This window comes from Lepidochelys kempii, chromosome 3 (assembly GCF_965140285.1).
Source record: "Lepidochelys kempii isolate rLepKem1 chromosome 3, rLepKem1.hap1, whole genome shotgun sequence".
Taxonomy (NCBI): domain Eukaryota; kingdom Metazoa; phylum Chordata; order Testudines; family Cheloniidae; genus Lepidochelys; species Lepidochelys kempii.
This window is the reverse complement of record NC_136382.1, coordinates 98,610,419-98,628,058: the sequence shown is the minus strand read 5'-3', so window position 1 is coordinate 98,628,058 and position 17,640 is coordinate 98,610,419. Positions and strand designations below refer to the sequence as shown.

At 45.0% G+C, this 17,640-nt stretch overlaps 1 protein-coding gene across 1 annotated transcript in view; it reads left to right on the top strand.

The window, feature by feature from the left end:
* The first annotated feature begins 356 nt into the window (after nucleotides 1-356).
* The window catches only part of THEMIS (thymocyte selection associated), a 112,159-nt gene continuing 94,875 nt past the window's right edge, over nucleotides 357-17,640 (top strand). The window contains exon 1 of the mRNA XM_073335191.1: nucleotides 357-447. Within this exon, the coding sequence (XP_073191292.1) occupies nucleotides 357-447 (91 nt within the window). The remainder of the gene's footprint in view (nucleotides 448-17,640) is intronic.

The following is a 17,640-nucleotide window of genomic DNA, read 5'->3' as shown; positions in this document are numbered from 1 at the left end:
CTATTACATTTGGTACCAGCTGCAACCAACATAAGCAGCACTTCGTTTAGCCTAAATTGGCACATGCCCAAGCACCAGGCAGTAAAAACTTAACCATGTCATTTGATGCCCATTCTTGTGGTATTGCTCAACCTACTCTTGCCCCCCACCACCCCTTGAGCTGCCACAGTGGGAGGAAGTGGCGATCATAGTAAAGAAGAGAAGCGCCTCCCTCACCTCTCCTCCCCACGCCTCCCTCCAGCAACAGAAAGTTTCTGAGAGAAGTCCCAGACTCGGTTCCTGTGAGTACCATGGCAGGCTTCCCAGAAGTTGCTGGCCTTTAGACACCAAATGCATGTGCTGCCTTAACACAGACCATGGCATCAAACCTGACAACATTCATCCATTCCCTGGATCCAAGAACCCTCCCCAGGGTCCTCCAAATCCAATCAGGCATCTACTTCCAAGGTGAGTTGCAGACTTTTCATGGGGTGGGGTTCATGGACTCTGTGCTGTTCCCTCACTCTAGAGAGAGGAGATGCTGGGGAACGGGGGGAGGATGGGGAAGGATGATAGCAGCTTGGACCTTTCCGGGGAAAGGAGACACCCCTGTGAAAAGAGAAGTGAAGTTGTAGATGACTTTGGGAGGCTGGCTTGGCTAGGGGTACATTCAGTTACATGTAGGCATATAGGAGACGAGATTTGGAACAGGGCACTTAACACTCCTCCAGTCCTGGACCATTACTGGGAGTGCCATAAGTGCCAGGGTATACTTAATCCTGCCTCAGTGCAGGGGAATGCACCAGATGGCTTCTTGAGAACCCTTCCAGTCCAACATTTCTGTGAGTGCTTAGCGCTAATATAAAGCCTTCAACCAAAGGATCTCAAGTCACTTCACAAAGGTTAATTGATTAAGCCTCACATCTGTCTTGTGAGATAGGCAAGTAATAATACCCCTTTTTATGCACCAGAGCACTGAGGCAGGGATTAAGAGGTAGGAGTGTGCCTCTCTTGAGGCAAGAAGGAGAAAAGCCACAAACTTGGTTCTGGACCTGTAGATCCTTTAGATGTGCTATGATATAAATGTATCATTGTGATTCTGACATTAACGTCATCGTGGTGATTTTTTGCTGGGTTTTCCCCAAGTATTTGTACTAGGTATTCATGGCATTCCTACTCTTGGGGCTTGTTACTCCACAAAATCCTGATGAAAGGACTGAACTAGCTCCCAAGGGCTTGCACTGGAAGGCAAAAGTCTCGACTGCATATTCTGCATTCATTGAGTGCATGGGCTCTCTTAGGGCTTGTCTACACTGGCAACGTTAAAGCACTGCCATGGCAGCATTTTAACGTGGCTTCGTAGTCATGGCACAGCGCTGGGAGAGACCTCCCAACGCTCTAAAACACCCACCTCCACGAGGGGCGTAGCTACCAGCACTAAGAGCATGGCTACTGGTGCCCAGCGCCGGTGCACTGTCTATACTGGCTCGTTACATCGCTGAAACTTGCAACACTCAGGGGTGCGTTTTTTTCACACCCCTGAGCGAGAAAAGTGTAAAGCTGTAAAGTGCCAGTGTAGACAAGCCTTTGTCTGGAAATTCCATGAGATGAAGCAGTCAAGAATGTAACAAGTCAGAGAAGGGAATGCTTCCCTTCCCTTAGGGTTAAATTCACTGCAGCAGAGGTCCAGGAAAGTCCTTCACTCCACATCAGTCTGTTGTGTTGCAGTGCACAGGAGGGGGTGAGGGTGGAGTTGTCACAAACCCGTGTTAGCTAGGAAGAAATCTCAGATATGCCGCAGTGGAAGAGGCTTTTGGGGAATCAGCTGGAGCAGGGGTTATAATATCTGTGCGTATGCAGATCCAAAAGCCCTAAAGTCCTGCAAAGGGTGGCAAGAGATTATATGAGCAGTGGCTGGGTAGAGACTGAGCTGCAGTCTCAGAGCCTGCCTGTTGGAGTCTGATGAATTCCAACCTACCAATATGCAAGAAGTTTCCTTATTGGAGGGGAGAAGAGGGAAGGGGTGAATTTCAACTTTAGGGCAAAAAGTTCAGTTATAATCATGGTCTATTGCATGGCATCTTCTCAAACGCTCCTATTTTGACTGATCTAAAACAAAAACACAAAAGTGCTTCCTCCACCTGACAGTTTATTGGGCCTAGAAAATGGCATTCTGGGAAATTAACTCACCTAAAAGTGTCCAAGTCTTCTAAAAATATTATTTTTTCACACTCTACTATAAAATATGACCCCATTCATTGGCAGCTAAAGCTCTGCATTGAAAAATCCTTTGTCTCTGGGCTGAGAACCTGTGACTCAAGTTCCACGCTAAGATTCATTAAAATCTTGAAAAGAGGGTTTCCATTTGAGCTGGAAAACCCAGCGGAGCGGAATCTGTAAATTGAAAGCAAAGCTCCTTAAGAGGAGGAAAGTGAGTAGTGGTGGCAACTATGTAATTCACTGGAAAGTTAGCATGGTTCCTGCCTGGGCCTGCCCCTGGGGAAACCCACATGATGCGGGCTGAGGGCCATTCCATGAGGTTTTACCTTGTGGTCTTTCTAACCTCTTAGTCCCTCTGGGAGGAGAGTGTTATTAGCTGACAAGGCCACAGCCTCAAAACACCACAGACGCTGGGGAGCTGCAGAGAGTGGAAGCTGCTTCCCGACAGATGCAGAGATCTCTGCACACAAGACTAGACTTACGGTGCTGCTCTCTTTCTGGGCTCATGAACTGTGCTCCCATATTACCCAGAACTCTCCTCTCCAACAGCAGTGCAGGCGCAGGGTATAAGGAAATGCTGGGATTGGCAACACTCGCTTACATGCAGCTATCTCCTTCTTTTGGAAGAGATCACGGTGTAATAAGCAGGTGCTCCCTGACTTCTCCTTCCCACAACCCGACCCGTCTTCTGAAATACCCTGGAGCCCCCAAACTCTGGTGCTCAGGCAGGGATGACACCACAGGCTTGGAGGAAAATGGGCACCCATATTATAATAAGTGGACCTGATTCTGTAACATGCTCAGCTTCCTCAACTCCTCTGACTAAAATGGAAGTTCAGGGTGCTCTGCACCTTTAAGGTTTGAATTCACTGAATCAAAAGGTGGAAAAGACCCTCCTTGATCATCTAATCTAGTTCCTTGAAAGTGCAGGATTAATAAACTCCACTGCCCTTTTCACTTTCGAATACTCACGCCCCTCCATACCACATAGTGGAAGAGAGCCCACGGCCCAGCATGTCTATTATGCCTTATACTGCATTCTCTGAAGTGAGATGGCAGCCTTAAAGAGAGTCTGATATGTAACGGTTGTCGTACTGGTAAGCATGAGGGTAGACCACTGTATACAATGTGAATTTCCAAATGGACAACAGTTCTTTGGTTCCTCACTGGATTTTTGCCCCAGAAGTCCCCACGATCTCTCTTACTGCATTCAATTATACTAGTGATCACAGCATGGCTACTGTGGTAGATTATGGATTTATTACTAATGTTGCGAAGAACAAATGAGAGTGGGTATGTACAGATTTTAGTAGCTATGATCCTGTTGTGAAGGGGCAAGAGGCAGTTGAGTGCTGTTCAGCTTAGCTTTTCTGGGGCCTTTCATTTACTGTATTGTGGTTTTGAGGGATTCTTAGTACGTTATTCGTACTATAGCTAGAAAAAACTGATGGTCAGTAAAGGAGAGGATTCACTTCGGGCTTCTCTACATGCACTGTGCTGCAGCTGTGGGTGCTTTAGTGAAGATGCCACTACGCCAACGAGAGAGCTTCTGTCCGTGTCATGAATCCACCGCTGCGAGAGGCAGTAGCTGCGTCAATGGGAGAAGCTATACCAAGGATTAGATCGGTATAACTAGGTCACTCTGGAGTGTGGATTTTTCACACTCCTGAGCAACGCAGTTATATCGATGTAAGTTTGTAGTGTAGACCTGGCCTCAAAGAGTATGACAAGAAATCATGGGGAATATTTGAAATTCATCAACTGGGGGGAAAAATAAACCTATGAAGGAGAGTTTACAGCAGAGAGGAAAAATATTTCCAGCGGTTGGGTTTGTGTCACAGCAGCACCAGGTATATTGTCCAAAAAAGAATGTAGGATTTTCTGATGCCATTTTGAACAGCCATGTAGAATGAAATATGAAGTGAACAAGAATCATTTAAATCCAGTCCTGAGGGGCGTGCTCAAAGATGTAGCAAAGGAAGGGGCAGATTGTGGCCACGAAGCCTTCCGCTGCAGTGTGGAGGGGGTAATATGGAGACAACAGGGCTTGATTCTCCACTGCCTTTGTGCCTTTTGGAGCAGTGGATATGAAGTGCTGCTGAATAAGAATTCTCCGCTCACTCTCACTGGAGGTGGCATTCTCCATACACTTCAGCCAGCATGAAAGCACTGCACAAGTCTGGACCTGTGAATCAGCCCCAGTGTCCTTGAGGCAGACTCGATGCCCCTGGGAGTGCAGAGAGAGCAAATTGTTACTCCATCCTCTGAGAGGATGAAGCAGGTGCTTCTTGCATGTGGGAAGCCTGTTTTACTGGCTGTTGCAGAGATAGAGGGCAGGGCAAGGACTGGGAATGCATTTGTCTCTGGCCAGAAGAGGCCATTTGGAAGAGGGAAGGCTCCCAGAGGCCTCTGCTTTGCATTACCACATAACGCTGAGCACAATCTGGTCCCTAGCTTTTAGGCACAATCTTGCCAGATGGATATATGCACAGGGCTGAGCATTGACAGTATGATCAGCCCTATACAAAACTGAACATGAAAACAGCCCTTGCCTCAAACAGCTTTAGAATCACCACAATCAGGCTTAATAACAACCCTTTGATGTTACAAGTTGATTTCCATCCATCAAAACCAAGTATTTTACAAAAAAAAGGGGAAATATCTTTATCTCCAGTTTGGAGCTGGGAAAACGGAGGCTGGCTCATACAGCGTACTTCAGTTCAGTGTTTGTGCTATCATACTTCACTGCCCTAGTCTTAACTTTCAGTGCTACAAACACTGGATAGTTGAACCACTGAAGGAAATGAGAACGAAGGAGTAAGCCAATTATAATAGCAAGCCAGAGGCTATTTAGACACAAATATCTTGGTGATCAGCATGGATGAGAAAGGAACTACAGGACAGTCTGAAATACATGGCTGTTTAGTAGTTCATTTTAATATGTTATTAAAACAGTTGAACTACTGAAACTCCATTGGAAATTGATTTGATTTATTACATGTCTGTCTTTGAATATTTCAGTAAATATTGATGTTCAGTGAGCTATAATATGGCCATTGACTTTACTGATAGGATGGCAAGTAGGAGCTTTCACTTTTATGTTGAAAAATTATGTATGTTTTAATTTTGGTATAATTATTTTATGCATAATTGAATTTAATTTTTTGTGGGCTTAATTTAACCAATGTCAAGGCAGTAAAATGTGTCAGATTTTTATCCTGAAAAACATAGAGTTGTCCAGGATGGCTCCTTCCTATTTTTGATACCTAAACATGCTCCCCAATGCACCCTTAACACGCAGTGATTCTTCAACAGTATATTGGCCTTCGTCTTCCTCTAAGCGGGAGTGGGAATTTTGCAAGTTTTCTTCTAATTCTTCCATTTGTCTTTGGGCTGGATTTGCCCCCTGCTCCCTACGTGCACATGTCAGTGATGTGGGGTTTGGACTTCTCAAAACTGCAGATCTCTGGGGATTTGCCGGAGGAAAGTGACCACTTTATGGACACTCCTTGACTTCTCGCTATGACTGGCCCCAGGAACAACAGGTCTACTGCATGATCATGGTACCAGGGGCTCTCCTGATAATGGTTGCCCCCTGGAAACCTAGCAGGCGTAATTTATGCAGCTTTGCCCTATATATTTGCAGTGGGAAGAGGAATCCTGAGGGCCGGAAGCCTCATCCCCAGAGGCTTGGTTGGAACAGAATTGAGGGAGCACACCACAAATGTAATGCTACAAGTTCCACAGTCCCCTACAGCTGGGAACTGCAAGTGTAGGTTCCCTGCACTCTTGGAAGCTGTGGGGAAATGAAGTGTCTTGTGGGAGTTCCCCACACAGATACTGCACCTCTTTCCCCCCGTCCCCCATGTGTGCACACATACGGAGCTAATGCTTTTTGAGCAAGGTGCTGTGTGGTTATGAGACTGCTCAGCACTTTCAGGCTCTTTATTAGTGGTGATCCAGAAGGTTACTCCATACCCTCTTAACAGCGATATCTAGGACCCCAGTACAAAGCGAGGCATTTAAGTATCAGCCTAATTTTTTAAGCCTGTGAGTAGCTTCATTTTAAAGATTTTAGGTGATCCATAGAGCAATGCCCCCAAACATGCCTGGGCTCATCACTCCTGCTGCTTCTCCTTCATCTCTGTATATACATGCCTGTTGGCTGCCTGCACATTTTCACTTTCAGTTTTGCTGCTGCTGTTCCTGGTAAACGCCCTCTTCCAGAGCCTGTGGTGCTCATGAGCTCTTCCCAGAGCCCTGCATGAGAGTGATGCAACTGACCATCAGCAAAACCGTGAAACTGACGGCATCGTGTTCTGCCAAATTCAAAACCAGCAAATAAGCAAACTGACTCAAACAGTGGAGAACTTTTATTTAAGGTCTTATTTGTCTGTGAAATCTAGCAGGGGTTACTTGTAGCAATAGTAGGTAGAAAATGATCAGATGGAAATGTTATTTTTCAGGTTGATGGTAACCCTTTAAGGCAACATGGAGTGGACCAATCCTACTTGCGTTACAAATGTGAAAAGCCAAATGAATCAATGCATGAGTAGAGTTGGCCAAATATGTCAGCAATAAAATGTGGAAATAACATAAATAGGATGTCTATTCGTGGCTGTTAAAGAAATATTTTTGTTTTTTAAATATAACTCCAATGTAAACAAAGCCAGAAAAACGTTGATGAAAATAATTAAGGTTGTAGGATTTAAAGTGGGGGAGTGTGCATTTTTTAACAATGGCCTGGGCATCTACTGAGTTGAATGCTCAGTTGTATCTATGCCAAAAAAACAAAACAAAACAAAACAAAAATCCTTGCATGTTTTCAACATAAGGAAAGAAATTGCTGACATTTTCTATACAATGTTTACCCTGGCAAATTTGTTTCATTTGAGTACGTAGATAAATGACAAATTTGTCAATGGAACCTGAGATTTCTCTCCCTTGCGAGTTCACTCCTAAAAAGCTCCAAGCACTCTCAACTCCTCTTGATTCACCCTGTAGGAGGAAAAAGGTTCCAGAGGAACAGCAGAGAGTAACTATTCACTTAGCGGTGTGGATTTTCTGGTGTGATCTGTATTCACGAGACTGCTTGTAAATTTTCTCTGCCTACCATTATAAACTCTGCTCTCCCGTGTTCAGGCAGATTTTAAAGCAAATTTTGTTTACAATAAGATTCTGCAAGGAAAGCATGTTTCAGTAGTTAGGTTCTGACTGATAGTAACATCTCACATTTGTGAGTCAAATCTTGCCCACTTTGCTCATGTCATTGACTTCAATGGGAGGCTTATCCAAATAAGGTGAATAGGATTTAACCCTCGGCAGCTCCCTTCAGAAAGTTGTGAGGATCAATACAATTTAAGCTCTAGGGGCTAGAACTGTCCCCTCTTGCAGGAGAACCCACATGAGAAGATCCTGGGGGCAGAAAATCTCCTGGAGGATCTCCACAGGGAGATCCTCTCTGCATCATTCTGTGGATTGGGTGGGGGTTGGGGGTTGACCTCTTCATTCATTAAATAGGCTATAGGGCTCAATCAGGTACTCTGCCAATCTCTAGGGTCATCCATATCAAGGTCCTGAATTTCTGCAGCTGCCCTGGATTCCCTCTATTGCCAGCTATATTGTTCCAGCCAGTATGGTACTAATGGAATCCCTCCAGCTGTGGCTGCCCCTGGAACTCATAGGATGAGTGGCTGAGGCTCTGTGGAAAGGATAATAAAGGTCAGGCGTTGTTACCTTTTTCTGCTGATCTTTATTGGGCCAGAGAGGAGATTGTGCAAGGTACTTAAGCACGTGCCTAACTATGGGCTTGATCCTGCAAGGCGCCGAATGCTCTGGCCTGATCCAGCAGAGAAAAATATGCTTGATTTTAAGCAGCTCCATTAAACTCTGAGTAGTTGCATTGATGCTTATAATTAAGCAAGTGCTAAAGTGCGTTGCAGTATCCAACCACTTTATTAATGACCTTCGCACAAAAAGCAAGAGGGTGCTAATGAAATTTATTTCTGATACAAGGATGTCAGTACAGATGAGGATTGGAATATTACATGGGAAGATCTGGATGACTTTGAAGTCTGGAGTGACAGAAACGGGACGAAATTCAATAGTACAATGTGCCAGGTCATGCACTTAGGCTCTAGTAATAAAAATTTTAGCTGCAAGCTGGGGTCTCAGCAGTTTCAACTGACAGAGGAGGAGAGAGACCTGCCTATGTGGGTCAATCACACGATTATGTTGAGGCACCAATGTAATGCAGCCATTAAGAAGGCAAATGTGATCCTAGGATTTGTCAGGTGAGGCATTTCCAGTAGAGATAGAGAACTGTTAATGCCATTATACAAGGCACTGGTAGGAACTCACTGGGAATACTGTGTACAATTCTGGTCACCCATATTCAAGAAAGATTAATTTAAACGGGAACAGGTGCAGAGAACAGCTATTAGGATGATCAGGGGAATGGAGGGCCTATTTTATGAGAGGAGACTGGAAGAGCTTGCCTTGCTTAGCTTAGCAAAGAGAAAGCTCAGAGAGGATATGATTACTTGCTATAAATATATTGGGGAAGGAAATACCCCAGTAGGAGAAGGAGAGTGCAGAGTTATTTAAGCTAAAGGACAATGCTGGCCCAAAAAAAAATGGTCATGAACAAACTGGGAAGAGAAATTAGAAGGGAGGGATCAGGAAGGAATTTCCACTGCGACCCAAATGTGTTCTGGGAGGATTTTTAACCTCCTTCCTCTGAAGCATCAGGAATGGTCACAGCTGAAGATGGGCCAGAGCATTCTCTCTTTCAGGTGTTTGGCTGGCTCGTTGTTGCTCGTATGCCCACTGATTATCATATGTGGGGGCAGGAAGGAATTTCCTCCCATGTCCGGTTGACAGTGATGTTGCGTTTTTTTGCCTTCCTCTGTGGGTGAGGATCACTTGCCAGGATTATCTGGGTACATCTCATTTAATCATTTGTCTGCCATAGCGGGGGCCTTGAACAAGGGTGTGCCTCCATCCCTCCTATTCTCTGCCTGTGGCACATAATGATCTATTCTCCTGTGGGCTGTAATACTTTGGTCTCCTTTTGGTTGTCGAATTTAGCATGCAGGTGCTGGGTGGTGTTGGTGGCCTGTGACATGCAGGAAGTCAGACTAGATGATCTAGTGGTCCCTTCTGGCCTTAAACTCTGCAGCTCTACAAGCACATGGATAGTTCTATTAATTTTTAATGGGACTAGACTCATGCTTAAAGTTAGACCTTGATTCAGCAAGTCACTTTTGTGGATTCTCCCTTGGTCCACTCAGTCCTCCCCTTACCATGCTGCCCAGGTGGTCCAGAGGAAGGGAATAGGAATATTGTCATGGGGTGAATGGACTGCCCTTATGCAGTCTGTCCTGGAGGGGGGTCTCCTCCTTGCTCAGAACTGGGGAGAGAAGCAATCTCATCATATAGATGCTTTAAAAAATCAAACAATTACAACTGCTGTGACTAAAGTTCTATTGAAAGAGCTCTCACCAAAGGCCAAGCGACATTGCTGGTAGGCAGTTGTGTAACTTTGTTGCAGAAATTCTAACTCTCAGAAGTAAAAATAACAAAAGCTCAAAAATGTTGCATTTGGAGCTGTGGTTTTGGTTGCTCTTTCCTATAACATGGGTGCAGTGTGCATCAAAGGCATGCTGCTGCATGCAAAGTGTAAGCCCTCCAAATAAAAAGAGTCATCAATCCATCAGGAAAGGAATAAATCAGAAACTGCCGAAGTGGTTTTTAGAGAATTCCATTATGATAGAAATGGCTTAAAGCACTTGGCATTTAAAATGTCACTATATGTAGAAACATAGATCTGCTTCTTTTGTTTTCTAATGGTTTGGTGCTTGCAAAATCAGCCCCTCCGCAGCCAGGGTGGTTAATAGATGGGTGCATGAATGTGTGAGGCCATCTTTACAAACAGAGCTCCTGCTGCAGCTTCGTTCAGACTGGCTGACTCAATGCAATCATTTATTAATCAGGACGCTTTAGAAAGGTCCTATCAAAGCGCACAGTGTATTGCTTTGGGAGGAGGAAATGTGCTGCATGACAGAAAGCATGACTGTAATGCACTGGAAGTGAAATTCACCACACAGGGCAGGAGCCATAGAAAACCCGGCGAAATAGTGATTTTTGCTGTGTATGGAGAACATAAGGGTGGAGTGGATGCGCCAAGGGTCTCTGCAGCACCCTCTGAATGCAGTGGTGCTGGGCTTCATGCTCTAGGTAGATGAAAATAAGCATGGAGGTTAGGAGAGAGGTGAGGTAAAATAGCTAGGAAAGACAAGATTAGCTCACATTGGGGGTTCACAGAGTTTGCAGCTCCGATTACAGCCTGGGGTGGGAGTAGAGGCTATAGAGGAGCTGCAGGGCTATTCTAGGCCTCATTGGCTAGCTTGGGGATGAATTCTGTCCTCTACCTATACTTCCCCACACAAAGATAGTTTACCTGGGCTTAGTGGGACATTGGCTGAATTTCATACTGGACATGTGACTGAGAAAAGATAATGCCTCTACTGGTGGAGATGTATGACCATGTTTACCTACTCGCTTAGCCAGAAGTATAAGACTGCTGAAAAAAGTTTATAAGCTAAAATGAAAACCTTAAAATAGATTTCAAATTAAAACTTTTTGCTAAACCCCACCAACAGACAGTCCCCATTAAGAATGGATTTTGTTTTACTGACACTGTGTAGAGATATTTTGTTCACTTTCTCCTACAGGAGCCTGTAGCAGCTTTGATGAAAACAGTGATTTGAGCTGACCATGTCACACCACAAGGCAGTCTATTGTCATTCTAGCTGAGCAGGTATTCCAGAGAGAGGGTCAGAGGCGGATTATCGATTGGTGGGACCCTGGGCCAGAGCAAGTGGGGGCCGTTCCCCACCCCTACCGCCTGCCGTCCTCCCCCCAGCCCCTGACACCCCAGTGCTTCCTGCATGCTCTGGAACAGCTGATGGCAGTGGGCAGGAGGCACTGGGAGGGAGCGGGAGGGGTTGACCAGCAGGGCCGCTGGCAGGTGGGAGTGCTGGGGGGAGGGGAAGGTGCTAGCTGTTGGTGGGTGCTAAGCATCCACTAATTTTTTTCCGTGGGTGCTCCATGCCTATGGTCAGGTGGGTAGCTAGTGCACAGTGTAATAGTAGGGGAAAGGAAATTTGGGAAACGACAGCAGGGAAAATCCCTATTCTTATAAAACATGCCAGGGAATCTTTAACATCCATGCAAAAAGGCCAAGACTGTCTCTCCTCCCTCACCTCAAACCTCCTTTCAGAGAGATCCCACACCACCAGCTGCATGGAATTCAGTTAATCAGTGGAGGCTGTTTGGAGGAGAGAGGCTGAATTTGACCCGCTAGGACTTCCAGCCTATGGGTCCAGAGATTCAATATCTGATGTTTGGGATAGTAGATTGCACTCTGTGCTGATCTTTGTAGGAGAAAGAACAAACAAACCAGAGATGTTAAGAAACCTGCTATGTACTTGACAATATGGTCCAGTAGAAATAGCCCTGAAGTGGGAATCAGGAAACCTGGGTTTTAGTCCGAGCTCTCTTACAGACCTACTGGGTGACCGTGGGCAAGTCAGGTTACCTCTTTGTGTTTCGATTTTTCTGTTTGTAAAATGCGAGTAACGATAATGGCTTCCTTCATAAAGTGCTTTGAAGTGAATAGATGAAAAAAGTGATGTAAGAACTAATTATTATTAATTGACTTAATTATGGACCTCATTCTGAGACATCATGTGTGCACAGTTCCCAGGGGAGTCGATGAACATTTCACTCTCAGAGCAGCTATGGAACTGGGTCCTAAGTGTAAGGGGACTGTTGCCCCCTTACCAACATTCGGTGGGGGTGTTTTAGTTGCTAGCTTCCAGTACAAAAAGGGGGAAGGGTCAATGGGGAATCAGGACCCTGAGACTGACAGCCTCCAGGAACAATGGGGAGAGGCCAATGCTCCAGGTCAGCCTGAATGACAGGGCGAGCAGGCTAATCAGGGAGTCAGGAAGCCAGGGAGGTCCCGTCCTCTGTGTGAGCTGGATTTGCCTGGGTCAGACAGAGTGGGGCTGAGCTAAGGAGAAAGCAAGGGCCCGAGCTGAGCTAGGGAGCAGGGCCGGGCCAGATCCAGAGAGAGCACACCCTGTCCTGGGAGCAGAGCTGCAGCCCCAAAGCCAGAGGCACAGCCCAGAGAGAGCAGACTTGCCCTGGGAGCAGAGCTGCAGCAACCAGAGCCAGAGGGGCCAGAAAAGCAGCCCAGGAAGCAGGTCAGTGCTGGGAGCAGAGTCACAGAAGCAGCCTGCAGAGCAGACCTGTCCTGGGAGCAGAGCTGTAGCAACCAGAGGCAGAGGGGCCAAAGAAGCAGCCCGGGAGCTGGAGGCAGAGCAGCAGCAGCACTGAGACCGAGTGGTGGAGCTGGGGCTGGAGCAGTCTGGAGCTGGGTGTGGTGAGCAGCTGGGGAGAGCGAGGGGGACCCTGGGCAGCGGGCCCAGCACAGGGAGACGCCTCAGCCAAGGGGCTCTGCAGGCCAGGCTTGGATCGTAACCCCGACAGGGCGGGGGCGACACTGGGAAGAAGGGTCCTACCACTTAGAGCCTGAGAGCCACCACCAGAGCAAGTGTCCAACCCACAGCATCCCTACAGCACAGCCAGGGCCTGAGAAGAAGGCCTGGGACGTACAGGGAACAGACTGTGAACTGCCCGGACATTCCAGAGACACTGTTTGTGATGTTCCCTGCCACAGAGCGGGTTGATGTGTTTCCTTTAACCTTTCTCATTATTCCTTATTCTTTTTAAAATTAATTGTTGATTAAATAACTTGCATTTGCTTTAACTTGTATGTAATGGTCAGTGGGTCAGAGAAGTGCCCAGTGCAGAGAGAGTACCCCGGAGTGGGGACACAAATGTGTAATCTCTTCCTGACACCTAGCCCCTGTCCTAGGTGACCACAGCAGGGTTGGTGGTCGAGCCCCCCAGGAATCCTGGGCCCAGCCTTGTTGGGGTTACAAGGACTCTTCCAGACAGGAGAGTGAAAGGGGAGTCCTCAAGGGCAGGGAGGCCACTGGGTAAAGGAAGTGGGAGCGAGGATTCAGATCCTTTTGCTAGCCCACTTCACCGGGGTAGTGCAGAAGCCAGGAAAGTTCCCCACAATTGCGGGACTATTCCCCCGCTTACATAAGCTAGGAGGGAAAAAAGCAGAAATGCAACTTCAATGTCAATTGTTCTAACTTATAATATAAAATATTGATCTCAATCATTCTGTCTCACTCCTCCGTGATGTGAAGGGTAAGTTGATTCATCTCATGCATGTATTGTATTTATAATTGGTGTTTTTGAGGGGAAAATAAACCCTACTGTACATATGAGAGGAAAATCATGAAAAAACCTACAATAATTTTTATTTCAGGGTATTATTTTAGGAGAGAGAGGAAAAAGCTATTTTGTTTTGGTTGCTTTGATGTGATCACAGCAGCTGCTAATATGGATTGTCATACCAGAGATGAGCTTATAAAAGGATATAAATGTAGTTTTTGTTGAACAAAGAAGCAATCCAAAACGGTGGTTTCAAAGGCAACTCGTTCTTTAATTACAGCATTCAGGGCCATTGTTTGATCACTGTAAATAGGCTGCCTTATTCTAGCTTTTGCTAAGATGGTTTTGCATTGTATTCTCTCCATCTTTCTTGAGTTGAAAAGAATCAGTCTTTAAGGTTAATTGACTTAAGTTTTCAGTGTATTTTATTCTTTCTTTGTGGTTAAACACAGAGAATTGGCATGCTGACAATGAGTAATGCACGAAATATGACATTTTCCATTTTTTCCATAGGTACATAATATATTATATATGAGGCTCCATGGTGCACAGACAATCAGCTTCAGCAAGGGTTTTCTGATTCACAAAGCTACCCTGAAGGAACTCTGACAATAACACTAATCCCGCTGGTATTAATAGGAAAAGCATTTTTATTGTCTATTTGAAAACAACTTGGTTCTACTTCTCATCAGCACACATATTTGGTAAAATTAGTTGGATGACAAATCACTAGGTAACATTTTTCTTGCCTGAAATTTTACCCTTATTGTATTAGTCCACTCAAACTGCCAGGCTAGGGCTAAAATCAGGATTTAGGCCATTTAACTTGAGACAAATATGTAATTATAATCAATACTATATAGTTGTGCCCAGAAATGTATTTGTGCTTGCCAGGGTTATTTTTTGGGTCTAAACAGTGCACATTGGGCCAAATTCTGATCTTCGCTATACTTGTGTAAATCCAGAGCAACTCCACTGAAGTGCAAGGATATTCAACAGAATTACTCTGGATTTACACCAATATAACAGATCAGAATCTGGCCCACAGCATCTTATTTGCTAACATCTCCTTGTAGACTTTCACTCACAGCCATTTGTAAGGGTTACATTTGTTCACTTCAGCCATTTGCTTATTGTACTATAAGATCCATGTAATGGTGGCAATGGGATGTAAACATTGCCAAGAGATGGCTCACATACAGAGATGACCCCCTTTACACCTGTGTGTCTTGTGCTGAAGATCAGTTGTGTGGAAGAGTTGATGCCCTTAGTGCCTAGAGGGAGGATCATGAGTGGCTGGGCATATCTTATATTTTTCACATATACATCACAAATGTGTAATCTCTTCCTGAATTTTTATTTTACATTAAGGGAAAATAAGAAAGAACAATAAAATGTATCCAGGTGAGAGCACAGTATGTGTCTTTCTTTAACATGCTGCCTCTAATGGAACACAAAAGGGCAATTGTGTCCAGGAGATACCCTCTTGCTAGAAATGCAAGTTCTGTACATAACTACCATCATAATGCATAACTACATATCACTTTAAAAAATACAACACACAATCTTCCTGCCGAGTAGTCTAGAGAATGTCATTCATAGCAGTTGAGGGAAGCACTGAAGAGGTACTTGGTCCTGGAACAAGGAGACAAGGATTCATGGGGATGATGACCAGCAATAAAATGAAGAGCTTTTAGAGTGCAGGAAGTGTTTTTTTAAAAAATGCATCAACAAACCAGCTACTTTGTGACACTCTGCTACTGTGTGATGTGTTACCGTAAAGCACTTGGTTATTCCAGTCAAACCACACCAAAATAAATAAATAAATTATTAAGGCTACTGTAATGTCCATCTGGGGCTCCAGTTTTACCACACTGTGGTATGGGAGGCTCAGGTACTGGGGCCAAGCTGGAAACCTTCATTAAACAAACCAGTGGAGATCACCCACCTCATACATCTGGAGGAAAAAATTGACAGATGAACCTCATTGTTTTAAGCGTATTCCCTGTCCCCATCATGAGAGTACCACTAAGTTGGGCCTTTCACTGGGTTATGCATTTCAGCTTAGCTGAAAGAAAGCTTGCTAAGAGAAGGAGAGAGAAGAAGAAATTAATAGCAAATATATTCACAGCAATCAGACTCAGTTTGTGAACAATTATGAAACAGAAGAAAAGGCTAAAAGCCAGATTCTCTTTCATGGTCTGGAACTGAGGGGTTGGAAATTGGCTAGATCTCTCAAGCTACACTTTCTTCTAGTGGGAGTGGTAAATTAGGACCACCACTAGCTAGAGTCGTCTGGTGTCATAAATATAGAGGAAAGAGTAGCAGTTGTACTGAATTGCCTTACCTGTAAGGGGTTAAACAGTTCAAATAACCTAGCTGGCACCTGACCAGAAGGACCAATGAGGAAAGAAGATACTTTCAAATCTGGAGGGTAAGGATTTGTTTGTTGTTCTCTTTTGTTGTTCCCTCTCTGGACAGAGGGAGACGCCAAGCAGGTACAATATCTCCTGAAGATATATCTGGAATAAGAAAAGGAGTACTTGTGGCACCTTAGAGACTAACAAATTTATTTGAGCATAAGCTTTTGTGAGCTACAGCTCACTTAATCAGATGCATTCAGTGGAAAATACAGTGGGGAGATTTATATACATAGAGAACATGAAACAATGGTTGTTACCATACACACAGTAACAAGAGAGTGATCACTTAAGGTGAGCTATTACCAGCAGGAGGGGGGGGGGAGATCTTTTGTAGTGATAATCAAGGTGGGCCATTTCCAGCAGTTGACAAGAACGTCTGAGGAACAGTGGGGGGTGGAGGGGGGCAATAAACATGGGGAAATAGTTTTACTTTGTGTAATGACCCATCCACTCCCAGTCTCTATTCAAGCCTAAGTTAATTGTATCCAGTTTGCAAATTAATTCCAATTCAGCAGTCTCTTGTTGGAGTCTGTTTTTGAATTTTTTTTGTTGACAATGTATACCTTCAAATCAGCGGCACTGCTATGGGTACCCGCATGGCCCCACAGTATGCCAACATTTTTATTGCTGACTTAGAACAACGCTTCCTCAGCTCTCGTCCCCTAATGCCCCTACTCTACTTGCGCTACATTGATGACATCTTCATCATCTGGACCCATGGAAAAGAAGGCCTTGAGGAATTCCACCATGATTTCAACAATTTCCATCCCACCATCAACCTCAGCCTGGATCAGTCCACACAAGAGATTCACTTCCTGGACACTACTGTGCTAATAAGCAATGGGCACATAAACACCACCCTATACCGGAAACCTACTGACCGCTATTCCTACCTACATACCTCCAGCTTTCATCCAGACCACACCACATGATCCATTGTCTACAGCCAAGCTCTACGATACAACCGCATTTGCTCCAACCCCTCAGAGAGAGACAAACGCCTACAAGATCTCTATCAAGGATTCTTACAACTACAATACCCACCTGCTGAAGTGAAGAACCAGATTGACAGAGCCAGAAGAGTACCCAGAAGTCACCTACTACAGGACAGGCCCAACAAAGAAAATAACAGAATGCCACTAGCCATCACCTTCAGCCCCCAATTAAAACCTCTCCAATGCATCAAGGATCTACAACCTATCCTGAAGGATGACCCATCTCTCTCACAGATCTTGGGAGACAGGCCAGTCCTTGCTGACAGGCAGCCCCCCAACCTGAAGCAAATACTCACCAGCAACCCCACAAGAGAACCACTAATCCCGGAAACTATCCTTGCAACAAAGCCCGTTGCCAACTGTGTCCACATATCTATTCGGGGACACCATCACAGGGCCTAATCACATCAGCCACACTATCAGAGGCTCGTTCACTTGCACATCTACCAATATGATATATGTCATCGTGCCAGCAATGCCCCTCTGCCATGTACATTGGTCAAACTGGACAGTCTCTACGTAAAAGAATAAATGGACACAAATCAGATGTCAAGAATTATAACATTCGAAAACCAGTTGGAGAACACTTCAATCTCTTTGGTCACTCGATTACAGACCTAAAAGTGGCAATTCTTCAACAAAAAAACTTCAGAAACAGACTCTAATGAGAGACTGCTGAATTGGAATTAATTTGCAAACTGGATACA